The sequence below is a fragment of the Talpa occidentalis genome, unplaced genomic scaffold, assembly GCF_014898055.3.
Source record: "Talpa occidentalis isolate TD23 unplaced genomic scaffold, MPIMG_talOcc4v2.1 talOcc4.14, whole genome shotgun sequence".
In the NCBI taxonomy this organism is placed as follows: domain Eukaryota; kingdom Metazoa; phylum Chordata; class Mammalia; order Eulipotyphla; family Talpidae; genus Talpa; species Talpa occidentalis.
In genome coordinates this window covers 64992852-65011090 of record NW_023601433.1, presented here as the reverse complement: position 1 = coordinate 65011090, position 18239 = coordinate 64992852, and the positions used below count along the sequence as shown (strand labels likewise).

Genomic DNA, 18239 nt, shown 5'->3' with positions numbered 1-18239 from the left:
TAAATTGTGAATAGAAAGCATTCCTCTTTCAACCATATGCTGGAATAAGAAACCCAGTGAGCCACATCTGCAAATAGGACTTTCTCAAATAACAGTGATTCTACTGTCAGACTTACCCATTTCATGTGGGATTTCATGACACAAAATAGCAAGAGTTGTGGTCACTCCCGACTCAGACGAAGATGAGAAAGCTGTGCCTATCACTAAGCCATCTGCGAAATTATGTAGGCTGTCTCCAACCAGTACCATTATTGCTAACAAGCTAATGGTTTTGCCTAAAGAACCAAACAGAAATGAGAAAAGCATTAAAAATCAGGGCTCATGAATTCCCTCAAATAGTACCAACTTTCCTATCCACCCTTGACATTCTTAAATTTCTTCAAATTTATAACCCAACTTTGTGTTAGCCTACAAAATAAGTCAGGAACAGAAATTCAAATAAGGTAACCAATATGCAGGGATGTATGGTCCTGTTTTCTAATGGGTCCAACTGCTAGGAGATAAATTATGCACTGGCACTCACTAGTATATCACCTTGTATCACTAGGCCAAAAAAGAAAATAAAAATAATATTGTTATAACCTCCTAAAATACCACTGATGACCTTTCCATGTGTGTCTTTTGTGAAGCATTTAAAAATAATTTAAGAACATCCCTGTGGAGTTAAAATAACTCCACATAAAATAAAATGGAGCCTATTTTCCAAACTCTCTCCTCTGAGTCAGACTGGCCCCAGTGTCATTCTGCAGAAGAGCACATTTGGCTATTTCATGACCACTGAGTTTCCCTTTCTGGTTGGTGCTAATGACCACCCACCCCCACCCCAAAATGCCTCAATGACTGTCTCCTGTGACATGACAGAATTCCTACCAACTCTGTTGGCCCTAAAGTTAGCTTTGGGACAATGACTTAATGTCTTATCTTTCCGAAAATAACTTCCTGTCTCAGACTAACTAGTAAACAAAAAAAAAAAAAAAAAAAGAAAAGCTGTTTTGTGGGATTCAAGTATATAAAGCATATTATCTGATTAGTAGAGAATCAATGAAAATTTAGATCATAATAGGTTTAATTAATGAAATAATTTATACCACAATTGGGTTCAATTTTTCTTTCCTTTTTTTTTTTTTAAAGATTTATTTATTTATTTATACAAGCACTGGGTACAGTCAGAAGCGCGGGAGGGTGAGAGAATTCACCAGAGCCAGAGCGGAAGGCAGAGCAGGCAGAAGGACCGAAGGACACTGCTGAGGGGAGCAGCGGGCGGCAGGAGAGGTCTGCGCGCCATGTGGGACCCTCCTCCGGTGGCCGGGGAGCAGCCGGGGATTGAACCGGCGCTGCAGAGGCTGCGGGCAGCTTCGCAACCCAGCGCTCAACCGCTGCGCCACCGGGGAGGCCCGGGTTCAATTTTTCAATAAAAATAATTTTTGTTTTCAAAAACCTAAAATTGTAAATTTGTATAATCCAATTATGAAACTGAAAGACTAATGACTAATGAATATAAAAGATACTTCAGAGAAAACTATTCTGACAGTGAACTACCTAAGTACACCATTTGATAAGGATAGTCATTAAAATCAACAGGCAGTTTCTAAAACTTCATTCATTACTTAGTTGATATCTGCTGAGTGTCAGGTGTAAGTAGTAGCTGCTACTATTAGAACTGAACACACTGTTTTAATAATTGTGCACTAATTAAAACTAGGAAGAGGTTACCTCATGGTTTCTGTTATATCATCTAAGAATGCAATGTGACTGCCTTGGTTTGACTCATTTCATATTTTACACCATAAAATAGTAAGTTCAGTGAAGAAAACAGCAGAAACAGACCCGTCTATCAACCTGGAGATAGTGTGTTGACTGCTTTACAAAGATGCCCCATGCCTTCTACTTCCACAAACCATACTATATTTAGAGCTATCACTGTGCAACTGACATATCCTTTTTGTGATTCACTAATTCATTTTATTCTTTAGTTTAAAAAAAGCACATTTCAGGCAATAGTCATATGAACACAGAATAAATATTGAATTATTGAATTCAGGGAATTCTTACTGGCATTGCCTGGAAATTCTCAGAATCTAATAATGCTACCAGGTCTCTTAGCTATTCTTGCCAATTTTCAGAAATAAAGCTCTTTTGTGAAAGTAAAATAATTTTAAGTAATACATTAGAAAACACTGAAGCATGAAAATAAATTGTGATTTCCATAAGCTTATACGTAGTTTTTATATTAATAGCATATATTCAATTGGAATTTTTTACCCATTTATACTCTGCTAAGAAATATTATGACCTACTTTTGTTGTCTATTATTTTATTCTCTTTTATTGTAGGTTATTAAATGTCAGATCATGAACATATAACAAACCACAAGGCAAATACATATATTTGCATGTGAGCCACAAGGAACACATTGTGCAGGTTGTTTAAGATAATTTAAACAATATTTGGTGAAAGATAAGAAAAGCATTCACTGGTAACTTAATGTACTTATTACAGAATTATCCATAACATTTTACTTTTCCTTATGTACCTAGAAGCCATATTGAGTTCCACATTTCAGATTTATCAGAGATTTTCTAAGGTGAAACAGGGACTGCACCTTGTATCATTTTGCTTTTGGTTTATTTAAATCAGAATGTGGATAGCATTTTCACATTCTGTCTTTGAAACATAAGCTGAGTTCTACCAATGAGGTAATATGAAACAAGTAATCAAATATTTGAAGCTAATTCAATATGTCCCTGGCAAAAGGGCAGCTGAGTAATCAAATTTGGATTTGTTCACTATTCATTCTGTATGCCAACTCTGATATCTGAAGTGGAAAGATATGAAGGCTACAAAGTAACAAGACCGTTGTTACTCCCTAATCTAGCTTCTGCTCCCTGCGTTGCCTTTCTTCTATCAAAAACACATAAAAAGAAATGTCTGTTGTAGGATGACTAGGTGTCAGGCATCCTAACCACTTCTAAAACTAAATATTTAGAAGGAAAAAATACTACTCACAATATCCTTAAATCAGGATTGGACAGATTGTACTTTGACTCAAATAAATAAATTTCAGAACTTAATACATCTAACACATTTGGAATAGTGATTTTTAAAATTATGTTTCATTTTATTCTTATTTATATCTCCAACCTTATTGCTAATAGATAAATGCATACAGAATGTCTGAATCATGGAATGCCTACAAACATTTCTTGAATGAAGGAATGTAAGAAAACACATAGATGCACACATGAATGAATGATCACAAAGAGCTTGCTGGTATATTACCATTTCCTTAGTTCCTCAATGCTGGAACTTGCTAGCTATGCAATCCTGAGCAGTGACTTAAACTCTTTAACATCTGGTTTCTTCCTTTGTATAATTTGCATAATAATTCTTCATTCAGTTGTAGAGGGTTAGATGAGATAATTCATGTCAAGTGTTTAACACTATGCCTGGCATATAATAAGTGCCCAATAAATGGAAGCTATTCTTATTATTGGGTAACTCTCTTATTGTGGTAGAATATGAAAACTAATCATGATGCCTTAACATTAATATAAGAAGAAATTTTGTCACAATATGGTAATATAAGTGGGAGAGAGAAATAGAGCAAAGATCCTGGGACAAATCTTTAAAAACAAAAACAGATTTTAAAAACTTCAAGTAATTATTTAGAAATGTTAAACAAAAGGAAATAAAATCCTATCCAAAAGTGGTAAATTAAATTCAGAAGTAGGGAAAATCATAGAAAGTGAAAAGTTGGCTGAAAATTATATAAACAAATGAGTTATAGAATAATGTATGCATCAGGAGCATTGCTGACTGAAGCCCACTGTCTCAAATATATCATAAATGAGACAAATATTCATGATATATTTTAGTAGACTGTGATGATTAAAAAAAAAACACAACCAAAGATGTGTTTGGACTGCATAGAGAAGTGTAAGATTCACTCATCATATAAGCAGGATTTTAAAGGAGTCTTGATAGTCACAGATGTATTTATTTATAATGGAAATTTTCAGAGGCTAGACTTTAAACAATTGGGGAAAATATTGTTAAAGAGTGGAGTCAAGCTGATATCAACATGTAGTATGTTTGAAAGATTGACAGGAATAAGTCTTTATCAAACATTTTTTTGCCAAGAGTTTCATAATGAAAATCACACTCCAAGTTAAATGTATATGATTTTAAAATATTTATTTTATAGCAGACATGACCTTTTACTATGGCACTTTCTATATTGAAGGTTTTCCTTTTTTCATTGGTACTCACTTTTTCTTTCAGGCACCGTCATACTGCCTATAGGATGCTCAGCTGCCTGTGAATCTTCTGGGCCTTTCTATTTTAAATGAAAAAAATAGCTGATGAAAGATAAGCAATAATCATCATTTTGTTGAAGAAATGAAACATCTGAAGAGTTATGTTGATTTTTTAAATGATATTTCAATACTCTAGTGTATATTAGAATTCTAAATTTCATAGACAAACATAAAAGGCAGAGTTGAAGAACTATAAACATGCTGTCTGCAGTCTCTACATTTAGATGAAAATAGCATTCTTTTGTAGATAGTCTTCCATGAGAGCTAGAGGCTACTGAGACAGTCTGTAAATTCAGACCCTTAAATTATGTAAGCCTTTATGAAACTCAAAGCTGTAGAAAAAAAACAACTTGGCACATCTCCCTTATGTTGGATTGTGGACCTAGGATTTGATTTCTGACTTTCAAGCAGATCAGTTATGGAGAAGAAACCCATACAAGCCCAATACCTCATTTCATTCTTTGTAACAAAATGTTCTGTTTTTGTTGCATTACCACTTAGTGAAAGAGTTCTGCTGATTAAGAAAGTAAATCAACAGGCATGAAAAATCTAAACATAATAACTCTTAAAACTTTCTTGTTCTTTCATATGATAGAGAAGTGAAATTTTGAAATTTAATTCTGTGAGCTAAGATTATATGATTTTATTTTACAGATTGACTCAGGGTTTAATTTTAAGAAAGTCACTTCTCCTGCCTGTTTCAGATCCTTATTCTATTCTATAAAAAGACTTTTGGGTTTTTTTGTTTGTTTGTTTGACCAGGCTATTGAACATGTCCTTTTAAAAAACATATTTATATAATTCTGTCATCCAAAGATGTGGAAACTTTGAGACAGATAACATCTTTTTTAAAATGTAAAACAGAGAAAGTAAATTCACATGTTAGAATGAACAGCAGCTATTTGAAATATGTAATGATAGGCTCATTTTTTGAAGAATGGCTCAGAAGTAAGGCAGGTCTATAGCATACAGGGTTAATAAAAGTTCTATCTAATAAAAGGTCTATGGCATACAGAGTTCATAGAAGGTTAATAGGCAAGACAGATCTCTTGCCTAAAATGGTGGACTGAGAAATAAAAAGGTGATTTTTTTACATTATATCAAAAATATGATTATAATCACAAGGCTCTATAGATCTTATTAAAAGTTCAAATATTTATCCCAAGATTTCCCCCTCAAAGAACTATATATTGTCACATTATGTGAAGGGATATAGAGGCCAACATCCCAGATGCCTTGCTGATTGGAAAGAGTTGTAAGTTTCTCTCCTTCCTCAAAAAAAAAAAAAAAAGGAATTGAACTCATGAAACAATCTTAAAAGTTTTTATTATTTCTATTCTGTTTTAGGTTGATCTCATAGCTTAAATAATAAAAGGAATAGTGAATATATTATTAATGAATTAGTGTATTCAAAGAGTTCAAAACTCATTCAGTTAGCATCAGAGAATTGTTTACATGGATCTTAGGGTTCTGGACCCTTCATTCAAACAGAAGGAATAAATTTAACATTAAAGTGATTTTTAAAACTAATCTCAGCCTCAAGTTATTTTCTTTCAAACCACACGTGAAATATCTAAGCAATAAACACAAGGAGGCTTTTAAAATCATTTTAAAAGGACCATTTTTGTTCATATCCCTAAGTTAGCTCCAGATTTGCAGTCTACTGCCAGACTTCTATTTTGCTGTGTTAATATCACAGGAATAACTCATTTATCTCTACTCAGTCCAGAATCTGTGCTTGAACTCCTTACTGGCCCATGATTAGAGGAAGCACGTTTTCTAACTACCACATATTACCTCATAATTCCTTGTCCCTTTACTTGTTACTTTGAGAATTAGAATGGAAACCTGATTGGAAGCTGTGTTTGGAGAATTCATATGGAGGATTATTGTCATGGAAAAATTAGTGTGATGGAAGGCACTTTTTATGAGACATCTCACTAGGCAGAATCAGTTCTCTCCTGCACTATGAAATGAACACCCCACTCTTAGATGTACTAACTAATTCCTTGCTCAACATTTATTTGCACCCACTTAATCATGATTAAGGATTAGTCAGAATGAAAAAAATTAAAGGTCAACTGGCTTATGGAATCTTGTAAACAAAATAATGAAGGGGATATATGTTAGTCTGATCCATACACTTTTTTTTTTCAGAAGTGGCACATCTGGAAAATGTTCTTAACTCTTTATATCAGGAATCAAATGCTAGGCAAAGTTTTCTAAACAGTATCTATCATGGTCAAGAAAAGGAAAATCAAAAGTGGCTTCTGCAATACTTATCTATACTAGTGAGTATCATCTGATCATCAAGGAATAAAAGAGGGTAATCACATCAGTAGAATACTTCAAATCAATAACCTACCAACTGGATAGTTGAAGGAGATTTACCTCTGCCTGATTTGTCACTTAACTCAGAGTTGAGAATAAGATGTCGGGAATGTCCCACGTGACCACTAACCAATGAATGTGGCCTGCTGGATGAGGATGGTTTAACATTAGTACCAAAGCCAGGAAGACACAAGTACAGCCTTTGTCAGTTTCATGCTTCTATTTAACATTTTGCCATTTGGCCAAGGGGTAAGTGACACAAAAAACGTACCAGAGGAATCTCATTGTGAGCAATACTTGCTAAAATGCCTCCCCTTGAAGCACAGACTGTTCTAAAGCATCAAACATATTTGTAATGCTTGAAGAATAATTTCAAATTTTTAATTATTATTTTAAAAGGTTTTAATATTACATTGTCTTTTTTTTTTATTTATAGAGGCATGTTTTTATTTATTTATTTATTTGTTTGTTTTGTTTTGTTTTTGTTTATACATGCACTGGGTACAGTCAGAAGCGCGGGAGGGTGAGAGAATTCACCAGAGCCAGAGCGGGGAGCAGAGCAGGCAGAAGGACTGAAGTACACTGCTGAGGGGAGCAGCGGGTGGCAGGAGAGGTCTGCGCGCCAAGTGGGACCCTCCTCCGGTGGCCGGGGAGCAGCCGGGGATCGAACCGGCGCTGCAGAGGCTGCGAGAAGCTTCGCAACCCAGTGCTCAACCGCTGCGCCACCAGGGAGGCCCAATATTACATTGTCTTTTGTATTTACTGAAAAAAATGTATTTATTACAAAACTAAATGTAGAATTCTTTCTGATGAAGATACCAAAAAGATAATTTAAACAATCGTATGCCCTATTACTACTAAATTAAAGCACTTTCAAAACATTCACATTCCTTTTATTATGCAATGTCATAAATCTTGAAACTATGTTTCTGAACTCATTTTAAGTTGCCCGACAAGTCCAAGGACAATCTGAATTAATGTAACCTTTTACCTATTGAGAATTTATTTATTTCCATCTGATTAAATTTCTAATTATTTGTTTTAGCTTGAGATGTTAGCTTTGTAATTTAGTTCCCCCAATCCTGGAATGCTAATATCTTGGCCTCTATTATTGCTTTATGTGTTTATTGAGGTTAGAATTCCTTCTGTGAAGTTTAAATTCCCAAAATTTTAGAGTAAGTACTGAGATTCAAGATGGCATTCTTAACTTCTAAATTACTGTAGCATCCACCTTTGACTGCATGGTATAAAGCAGCCCTACTTTATCAAAGCAGAGTTTTTTTTCTTTTTTATAGAATTTTATTTTAAATCTACTTATTACAAAAACTCAAATATAGAGAAAAGATGTCAGAATTGTAATGTGAATCCTCAGATATCTACTCTCTCCATCCTACAATTGACATTTTACTATAACTATTTTAACCCATATCTATCCATCTATCATCTCTCTCTTTTTAATGAATAAAATAAAACTTTGAATAAATTTTGGAGTCAAAACAAACAACAAGCACTGATATTTTAAAAAGACTACTCAAGCGTGCCCTTAGCACAGACATTGTGCATTATGTGAACAGGCAGAATGCCAGTGAGTAAGAAGAAAACCATAGAGAACTGCACAGCCCCTGGAAATTGTAAGAAAAATTTGCTTTATTTTAAACTGTAGGAGTCTTTCATAAGCAAGCATTAATCTTTTTAATCATCTCAACAAACAGCTAATCTATTTTCTTACAGGATAATCTATAAGAGCAACAAGAAAAAAAATCCATAAATGGTAAATCACTGTTTGATGTTTTATTATATAAATAGAAATTCATCAAATACAGGCACAATGAAAGAAATTATTCAAGCTTGGCAAAAAAAGATGTACCACAAATCCTATGATGAACTTCTTGTTTTTATAATTTTAGATGCCCTTAAGTCAGAAAATGATGGGTAATTTTGTGAATTTTCAAAGTTTTTGGTTTATTTGGTTTTGGTTAAAAGACCAGATTTGAAATGGCCTGTTTATAAACTAGCCATGAAGGTTCAATAACATGTTGTAACAAGTACATTATTGCGCCAGACAGGTGTTTTAAAAATTAATAACCATATTTATAAAGAAGCGGCCAGTTAGAATAATCTGCGTATTCCAGAAATCAGAGCCCCAACCTTTCTACAGACAACTTCATGCAGATGCCAACAACTTTTGCACAAGTACTATTGAACTAATATGAGTACTCTGAAGTCAAAGAAAAGATAAAATTTTAAATATACCTTGGCACTTGGAGATACAAGAAGAATAAAACATTTTTCTATCAAGAAAAATACATGGATGCCTCCAATTAATCCCAAAAGTTTCCAAATATGACCCTTGCTTTCATGATAGTGAAACTCCGAGGACTCCTGCTTATGTAAACCAAGAACCTGCAAATATTTTTAAAAAGAAAGAAGAGAGAAAGAGACAGCAACATAAGGAAATAATTTCTAATGACTCAAATATTTATTAGTAGGTCCAGTATTAAATGTATTCAGCTTTCACTCTGGGAAGCCCTGTGACAACTTCTGAATTCATTCAAAGTCCAGTCTCCTTTTAGACATACGAATGCTTCTACTACATGATTTAATTTTCATATATGCTCCTCTCAATTCTTTAGCTGAATTTATTTCCAGGTACTGAACTGAACTTTGCTTGCACAGCAAGGCTTAATAATGACCAGCACTATTTTCAGTTCCCTGGGATACAAAAGGATAGTATTAGGTATTTTCCTCTAGTTAACTCATCCCATTGGTTGACCTTGTGATTTCTTGCAAGCTCATAAATCATTATTTATCATGTTCCCGCCCCAGAAGAAGGCAATTTGGGGATAGTTCAGTGGCTTCCACATTTACGATATTACCATTAAATTTACAAAAGGGAAAAACAAATTACATGTGCATATATAGTATGTATATGTGTTCATTCACATATGTATGCAGATATTTAGGTATATGCAAATGTGCACATACGTGAGTCTATGTGTTTACATTTATATGTGTGTATATTGAATGTGCAGACAAAACTAAAATCAAATATATGTCAGTAAACCTTTTTTTTGGTAAAGACATTAAAGGACACCTACCTAATATTTCTAAGACCATTATTTCACAAAGTAGAGAACACTACTATCAGAAAACCAAACAGAAGAAGCCACACAATCTCAGAATAAAAAGTAGATCTTTGAGTAAATGTAGCTAGTTAAAAAAGGAAATCATGGTGATGAGTTTTCTCACTTTCAGTGCAGACTTCTGAAACTTGCCATGACCACATTTCTGGAACCACTGGTTTTCCTAGCTTTCCACCACACTTGTGCTACATCCTTCTTCTTATTCCCAATAATTTTTGTTCTCATCTCTTTTCTCAAGTAAAAGAAAAAAATCAATCTAAAATCACCTTCTAAATTTCATGAAACCCAGCTAATCTCTAAGTCCCCCTGTGTGTCATGTCTCTGTAGAATCAGCTGACAGTTGCACCCACCCCCTAGTTCACCTCTGCTGCCCCAATGGGGTGGACCCAGGGACCTTTAAGATGCTTGTGCTGTTTCCCAGGATCCTGGCAGTGAACAGCCATGAATCCACAGCAGTGACCTAGAAAAAGGCCTTGGCCACTGCCTCAAGCCAATAAGCCCTGAAATATTTCCAGAAAATTAGATTACAAGGGAAATTAAAACTAATAATGGTTTGTTTCATTTCTCCAATGCTCACTTTGTGATTTTCAGAACATCTAATAATTATTGAGCCTCTAAGGAACAAGGGTGAACCATTAGGAAATTGCCAGAGGCTTGTGGAAAATTTTACCATCTCAGGCTTTGTAAGAGGGGGGATTATTTAGGCATCGTATATTATTATCTCATAAGGGACTTCAGAGAGAAAAGATAACCTCACCCAAAGACCCTTCTGCCTGAATTCTTGCATCTTGGGGGCCAGTCCTTTCATCTCTGACAAATAAAGAGGCTCAGAAGGTTTCATCAAAGAACCAACTTCCTGGTGGTAACATTTTTCTTAAGGGAAATCCAGATGACCATTGGCAAGAAAGAGAATTATTTTAATTTGAGGTAACATTGATTTATAACATTATATAGGTTTCAGGTGTACAGCATAATAAATCCGTATCTGTGTAAACTACATTACATTCACCACCAGAAGTCTAGTTTCCATCCAACACCACACAATTGACCCTTTTTACCCAATTTACTACTCCCTCCTCTCTTCCCTCTGGCAATTAATATTTTGCTCTTATAGTTTAGCACTTGTTTTTGTTTATTTAGTTCATTTGATGTTTGTTTCATAAGGCATTTGTCTTGCTCTGACTTATCTCACTAAGCATAATACCCTCAAGATCCTCTATGTTGTTGCAAATGGCAATATTTCATCTTTTTTGATAGGTGTACAGTGTAAATATACCCATCTTCCTTATTCACTTATCTGTCAATGGACATTTAAGATGTTTCCAATTCTATTGCTAGTGATACTGCAATGAACATGAAGATGCACATATATGCTTAAGATTATTGTTTTCATATTCTTCAGCTATCCCAGAAGTGAGATAGCTGGACCATGTGATATTTTTATTCTTAATTTTTAGAGGAATCTCCACATTGTATTCCATAATGGCTGCACTAGATTATATTCCTACCAAAGTGCACACTCTTGTAGATAACTAAATTTTGATGGTTCAAATCAAAAGAGGTCAATAATAGTACTATTGTGAGCAAGGTCAAGGGTATAAACAAGAGAAAATGAGGCATCTAGAAACTAGCAACCCCAGGAAACCATTACCATGCTTCAGGCTGAAAGAGCAAAGGACACAAATGCCCAAAAATAGATGACTGAATCAAGAAGATGTGGTATATATACACAACAGGATATTACTAAAAAAGATAAACTCATGCCATTTGCAGCAACAGGGATGGAGAGGGAAGGGATTATGCTCAGTGAAATAAGCCAGAAAAAGAAAAGTATCAGATGGTTTCACTTATAGAAGGGATGGGGGGGTAGAAAGTAAAATAATTATTATCATTTATTATAATAAAGTGAAAATCAAAATTAACAGGCAACTATAAGCCAGAGAAATTATGCAGGGGGCAGGGAGGAGGGAGTAGGATCAAAACAGGGGAGGAAAGAGCACAAGGGACTATGGTGATGGTGCACAGATGAATGGGTGGTGGGAATTTCACAGGGACATCTGAGCAGAGAAAGCATGTATTGTACAAAAATGAAGAATGATGTAAAATAAAAAAATTTTTTTAAATGAAAGGGCAAAGGAAAGATATGTTACTGGAGGTCAAAGGAAGCTGAAACTGTAGCATTGCAGAGAATTAGCAGCTTCTAGTGCCAGTGCCTGAGCCAGGGGGAATTTGGGAAGAAACGCCCCTGCTATTCTTCCCTTCCGGCCTGTCTTTTCTGCTGGGCCTCCCCAATGGCTGAGCCCAACCTACCAGGGACCTGAGACCCACACAACCTTCAGGGGTAGAACAGGGAGCAGAGAATGGATATGATGAGGGCTGGGAGCAACTGAAGAAAAACTGGAGTAATATCTGACAGACCGTTCACACTTACTTATGGATTATTACTATATGTGTCCTGATATTTTCCTTAACAAGAACCTATATCTGGTGACCTTTTATTTCAATTTCAAAAATACGAATGCCATCTGTAAAAATTTTGCATAAACATCTCCAGTGGGTAAAGGTAAAAGGAAATTAGAAATACTCCATTTGAAATAGAAAACAGAGGGTTACCTGGGGGATAAGATGGAGGAGAGCATCCCCAGAAAGAGTCCCAACAGCCAGGCCCACAAAGAGCTGTAAAATAAGCCTGTAGTTCTCTTCACAGCTGTGGAAAAGGATCAGTGTAGTCCCGAGCATGGAGCCCAGTGTCAGCAGCACCACAGCCACAGTGCTGTAGCCATATTCTAAGTCAAAAGGAGATTAGAAAACCAGTCAGAGCTCACTGTCCTCTATATAACCTCAGCTAATGAAAATACCAGAAGAATCCATATTATCATACAGCTTATTGGGACATGAAATTGTTTTAAAAGTATTAGATTGTGCAAAAAATTAAATTTTAAGGAAAGAATAAAAATACTTAAATAAGAAAAAGAAAGAATAAAAAGACTCTTGCTAGTAGCCCTCTTGCTTTGAAGCTACTCCTCATTGAAAATCACTCTGGCAAGCAAGGAACTTGCTGAACTCCCAGACCCCCATCCGTCATGAATTAATTTCTCTCACTTAAACCATGACAGGCACTGGTCATGATTTTTACCTGATCACATTTAAACCTTTTGAAGGCAGGGGAGCAGTGCTACAGAGGGAGTATATCATTTGGGCTCGTTGTATGTACAACATGAGTATTTACTTCCAAAAGCTCTCAAAATTACTTATAATATCAAAAGTGTCCATTATTATTTTCAATGACTAAATAGCTGATAGGATAAATGTGGACAAACTGCAGTTTGGGTTATTGTAATATTTTCTATAATCCCTAAATTGATTCTTTATTTCTAGGTTTCTAGGTTTTTATATTCATAAAACGCAATTTTTTTTTAGATTTATCCATTTATTTATACAAGAACTGGGGTACAGGCCTGATGCGCGGGAGAGTGAGAGGACTCACCAGAGACAGAGCGGGGAACAGAACAGGCAGACTGATGAAATACACTGCTGAGGGGATCAGCTGGCGAGACAGGAGAGGTCTGCGGCCCCATGTGGAACCCTCCCCGGATGGCCGGGATTGAACCGGCCCTGCAGAGGCTGCAGACAGACTCACAGCATTGCGCTCAACCACCTGCACCACCAGGGGAGGCCCCAGAAAATTAATTTTAATATTATTCAACTAAAACAAACAGGCGCAAGGAGAAGAAACAAAGGAGAAAAGGAAAAGAGATTAAAAGGGGAAAAGTGGCTTGAAGAATAAGTATAAAAGACTCCAGCATAAAGGGTTATTCACACTAGTATTCCTTCGTTTGCAGATATTTGAGTGAATACTGTTTTCTACTTGGAAATTACAAGTCATTGCAAACTGGTTTGTAAAGAATGAAGGAAAGTAATTATAAAATTCAACATTCATTTCCTTAAGTGATGACAGATACATAATAATTTAAATCAAACATTTAACTGGTAATGCCTTTTAAAACCCATCATAGAATTTAAGAAAATATCTATTTAAAGTTTATTATAATGGAAGATATTCCATTCTCATCATACTTGTAAATTTCTGGAAGGTGTATCCTCTACAAAAGATCATGTTAATGATACTAGCTGGTAACATGATATTGGGGTTCAGGCTGCCCCAGATTGTGCCACCTGCATTGCATATTGATTTTTCTCAACTAAAGTTCCTTAAGAGCTTGTAAGTCTTCTTAGGTCCTCTGTGAGTCAGGATTTACTTGTTGATATGTCAATGACAGGCTGGAAACCATGAACTCTCTGCCTTTAGAAACCATGGGATCTGGCATCTTGATTGGAGTGTGGTGATTTACAGCCAGACTCTAGATGAAACTTTCCCATCATTATAATACAACTTGACCTATGATTAAATTCATAGCCACTCCTGAGCACCTACTTCAAACAGGTCTGACAGCTGATTTACACATGGACACAACCATCTTTCCTGGGAACCAGGCTCAATGTGGCACTGAGGCGCTGAGTTGCAACATATTCTATTTTCAAGCTATCACTGACCACCAAGCACTGAATTATTTAGCTGCTAACTTTTTCTTTTTTTTTTTTAAGATTTATTTATTTATACAAGCACTGGGTACAGTCAGAACCACGGGAGGGTGAGAGAATTCACCAGAGCCAGATTGGGGAGCAGAACAGGCAGACTGAGGAGAGCAGCGGATGCGGCAGGAGAGGTCTGTTGTGCCATGTGGAACCTTCGCCTGGTGGCCAGGGATTGAGCTGGAGCTGCAGAGGCTGCTGGCAGCTTCGCAGCCCAGTGCTCCAGCGCTGCGCCACCAGGGGAGGCCCTTTAGCTGCTAACTTTTAATGAAGCTATGTTCCTCCCACTAAATGGGGAACTTAAACAATAGGTCTGTAGCTAAAAACATGGCATGTTTTTGCTCAAATAAAATGCCCAAATACCACTTGATTCTGTAGAATCCACTGTGAGTTAGAAATGTTTAGCTGAACAATTTGTCTTTTATGGGCATTGTAGACTACCTCAAATAGAAAGAAAAGCATTTCTGAAAAATACATAGAAGGCCCTCAGATCAATGGTAATATTTGAAACACTGCATGTGTTAATTGCCACATTTTTACTATCCATGTGGATGTTCTTAGCCTACCACTTCTGTTTTGTCTTTTAAATACATATTGCTTTAAATTTACAGGACACATTTTTGTTCATATTATGCCACTGGGATTTCAGGTGTACCTCATGAAGACTTGTGGTAGAACTCACCTTCTGCAATGAATCAGTGGAAATCAGATGAGTGCAAATATTGATCCCTTCACTCCCTGGAGATGCCAGCCAGATGTGGAGTCTGGTACCTCCCCACAATGGTCACTTCCATCCTAGAAAATCTTCTTTGACTTATCCTAATGTGCCTTTGTTTTTAAATCTGTGTTATGATGTGAAAGAATGGGAAGCCCCACAGCATCTCACTGCTTTCTCACAGTGTACAAAAAAAGAACAACTCAGGGAAATAAAAGATGGCTTGAGCTCATAAGTTGGCTGGGGATAGAAGGCATGACCCAACTCTGCATTCCTGACCCAATACTAAAGGTCATTCTCTTATACCATGACACTTCTCAGCTATGGACTTTTAAGTTGGTATGTGAGTGAGTCAAATATAGGGGAGCAAAATAAATTTATTTATCAATTGTAGGCAAAATACCAAATATTCAATGAAAATTATAAAGGCATTGAAAGGCATACTGGTTGAAGACTGGGATATGGGAATCAGCTTGCCTTGGTTTGAACCCTAACTTCATCATTTCCCAGCTGTGTGTCCCTGGCCAACTCACTTAACCTCTGAGGCTCAATTTTCTTATCTGTAAAATGGGAATAGTAAGAATATATAGCTCATAACATTGTTGTAAGGATTAAATGAGCTGATAAGTGTAAAGTGCTTAGAACGTGCTTGGTATGTAGTAAGTATCCTGCATTCACCACTAATATTACTTACATTGTGTACATTCTCTTTTCTTAAGTTTTATTTATTTACTGATGCATAGAAGAACTGGGGTGTAAGCCAGAGGTGCAGGAGGTGAGAGGATTCACCAGAGACAGAATGAGAAGCAGAATAGGCAGATCTACTGAAATACACTGCTTAAGGGAGCAGTGGGTGAGACAGGAGAGGTCTGTTGAGCCATATGTAGGTTAGCTCCCTGGCCAGGGATCAAACTCAGGCCTTAGCAGTGATAGCCCTGAGACTTAACCCCAAGGCCACCAGGGAGGCCCCATACTTCACTTTCTGAGTGAAAAATCAGAACTTACTCTCTAGAGTGGTGGGCGGCAGCTTTGCCTGTTGGTCCTTGGGCAGCTGGCAAGAGCAACTCAGCAGTTGCTGGATGATTCCAGGACTCATTTGCATAAAGTCTTCCTTAGAAATGGGTGAAAAGCTGTTCTGTAGAAATATCTCCATCAGCTGCCTAGCAGAGAAACAAGTCTATATGGGAAAAACATACATTATTGCTAACTTCAGCACTAAACCAAACTCACCATCAATGGCTGTTCTTTTTTGGTAAGATTATTTTTTAACTATTTTTAAAAAGAACAACAGCTTTATTTTTCACCAATTCTTGAGTCTTGTATTTCTTTTATTATATAATTAACTATGCTATGTTTTTGAAATGACCAACAATTTACTGTATTCTATGCTTTTCTTCATAGCTTTTCTTGGTAATTAAATTTCTCTTGGAGTCAATGCTGGTTATGTATTTTTTTAACTTGTATTATTTTTCACAAAAGCATAGACAAAAGCAAACCCTAGAATCTGACTACAGAACTGAAACTATCAGAAGGGGAAGGTTGGAGTTGGGGAGCAAAGTGTGGAAGGAGTCCAATGAACTATATTGGAGGACTTTGGGTGCCTCAGAAGTGGGTGTGGTGTGGCAACATACATCTGAAGAAGTGTGAACCCATCCCTATGAAATACATCCAGTGTTGTATGTTCCACATTATCTCAGCATAAAAGAATACAATGTCATTGCTGAGGAGTCAGAACTAAACAGAATGGCTAAAATGGACAAATGTAGCCATTATTCCACATTTTCCTGAAAACTTTCATCGCTATGTATTTCCAAAGTTTATTTTTAATCTATCAAAGTCAGCAATATCTCACTTTCTTTTTGAGTATTAGCATCAGGTAGCAGACTTTTATTTTCTGAAAATACACAGCAACCTAAGGGAGTTTAGATACTTTTGTTGTTTTTCAGTGAGGAGAGCTTTGTATGAAGAAAGTTAAAATGTCATATGATAACAAGAACTCTAAGATAATGAGGTCATTCTCTTTAATACTCTGATTTAATAAACCTGTGTAGGCAACATGTATTTGTAAATGCAATAACAAGCAAATACATGAAAATGTGGATGCTGTGTCAACTAGCTGGTGTATAAATATTGAATGACTTGGCTACACTCAGCACTAGATATTTCTTCTCCACAAAAACAATTGAAGTCATTGTTATTACCTAATGATTTTACTGAATTTATGCAAATCTTTGCGTTTCTTTCATATTTATATGTATATTCCTAAGAGACAAGTATCACAAATAAACAATAAGTATAGTATAACAGATTGCTAAAAATGGCCTCTAAGTATTTGTCCATTTGGTAAATATCTCTTTAAAAAAGGGTAACTTCTACTTGGATTTTTGGTGTTTTTCCTATGCCTGCTCTTTATTAAAAATAACCAGTTCAAAATAATCCTTATGCCAGGGAGGAATATTTTGGGGCAGCAAATTCTGCTTCCCTGCATATGAAAATCAACACTGCAAAAAAGCTTAAGGAGAATTCTCATCCCAATACACAAGATTCAATATTAATTTTGGTGGCCTACAGGAATTTCCCATGTCAACACACAAATAGGTTTGTTAAGAAAACCTTACTAAGCTTGTTTTTGAAACAATACTTGGCTCTCTTTTGGGTGATTATGGATGAGCCTATGAACCATAATATCTCCTGAGTACACAGCAAGAGTCCTACAGAAAGTCTTTCCAAAAGATACAAATATAAAATGCCAAAGCTCAAACCCTATCTGATTGAAGCCTTTCATTTGCTCTGTGCCTACCCATTATTTTAATCATTTCAGTCAGTAAATTTTGAAGGAAAATAAAGATAACTATGAATTAATTTTCAAGCATCTCTATTTTGTTTGTTTTTTAAAAAGAAGAGTATTAGGGGTTGATATTTTGAATATCAAAAATTACATTTAAAAGTTTCAATATATGAATGAGAATGATATGGCTTCCATTGGGGAACTTCTATTGAAATATGACCCCCAGAGCAATGTCTTTGTGGTCATTGGTTACAGAAAATAAGGTATTTTTAAAAAATGGTGAATTATGAGTCTTGTCTAATTTGCCCTGATATAGAACACAGGGATTGTTAACAAAGGTACATTGCTAATCA

General features: G+C 35.9%; 1 protein-coding gene across 3 annotated transcripts in view; it reads right to left on the bottom strand.

Annotated features, from left to right (window-relative positions):
- The window catches only part of SLC39A12 (solute carrier family 39 member 12), a 57357-nt gene that overhangs the window by 20753 nt on the left and 18365 nt on the right, over positions 1–18239 (bottom strand). Inside the window, exons 5-11 of one of the 3 annotated variants that reach the window (XM_037511495.1) lie at positions 16104–16275; positions 12404–12576; positions 8901–9050; positions 7231–7232; positions 6682–6790; positions 4270–4336; positions 117–275 (exon numbers count right to left, since the gene is read on the bottom strand). In XM_037511495.1, the coding sequence (XP_037367392.1) occupies positions 117–275; positions 4270–4336; positions 6682–6790; positions 7231–7232; positions 8901–9050; positions 12404–12576; positions 16104–16275 (832 nt within the window). Of the gene's footprint in view, positions 1–116; positions 276–4269; positions 4337–6681; positions 6791–7230; positions 7233–8896; positions 9051–12403; positions 12577–16103; positions 16276–18239 lie in introns of all 3 variants that reach the window. The other 2 variants (XM_037511494.1, XM_037511497.1) reach the window with 2 other exon arrangements.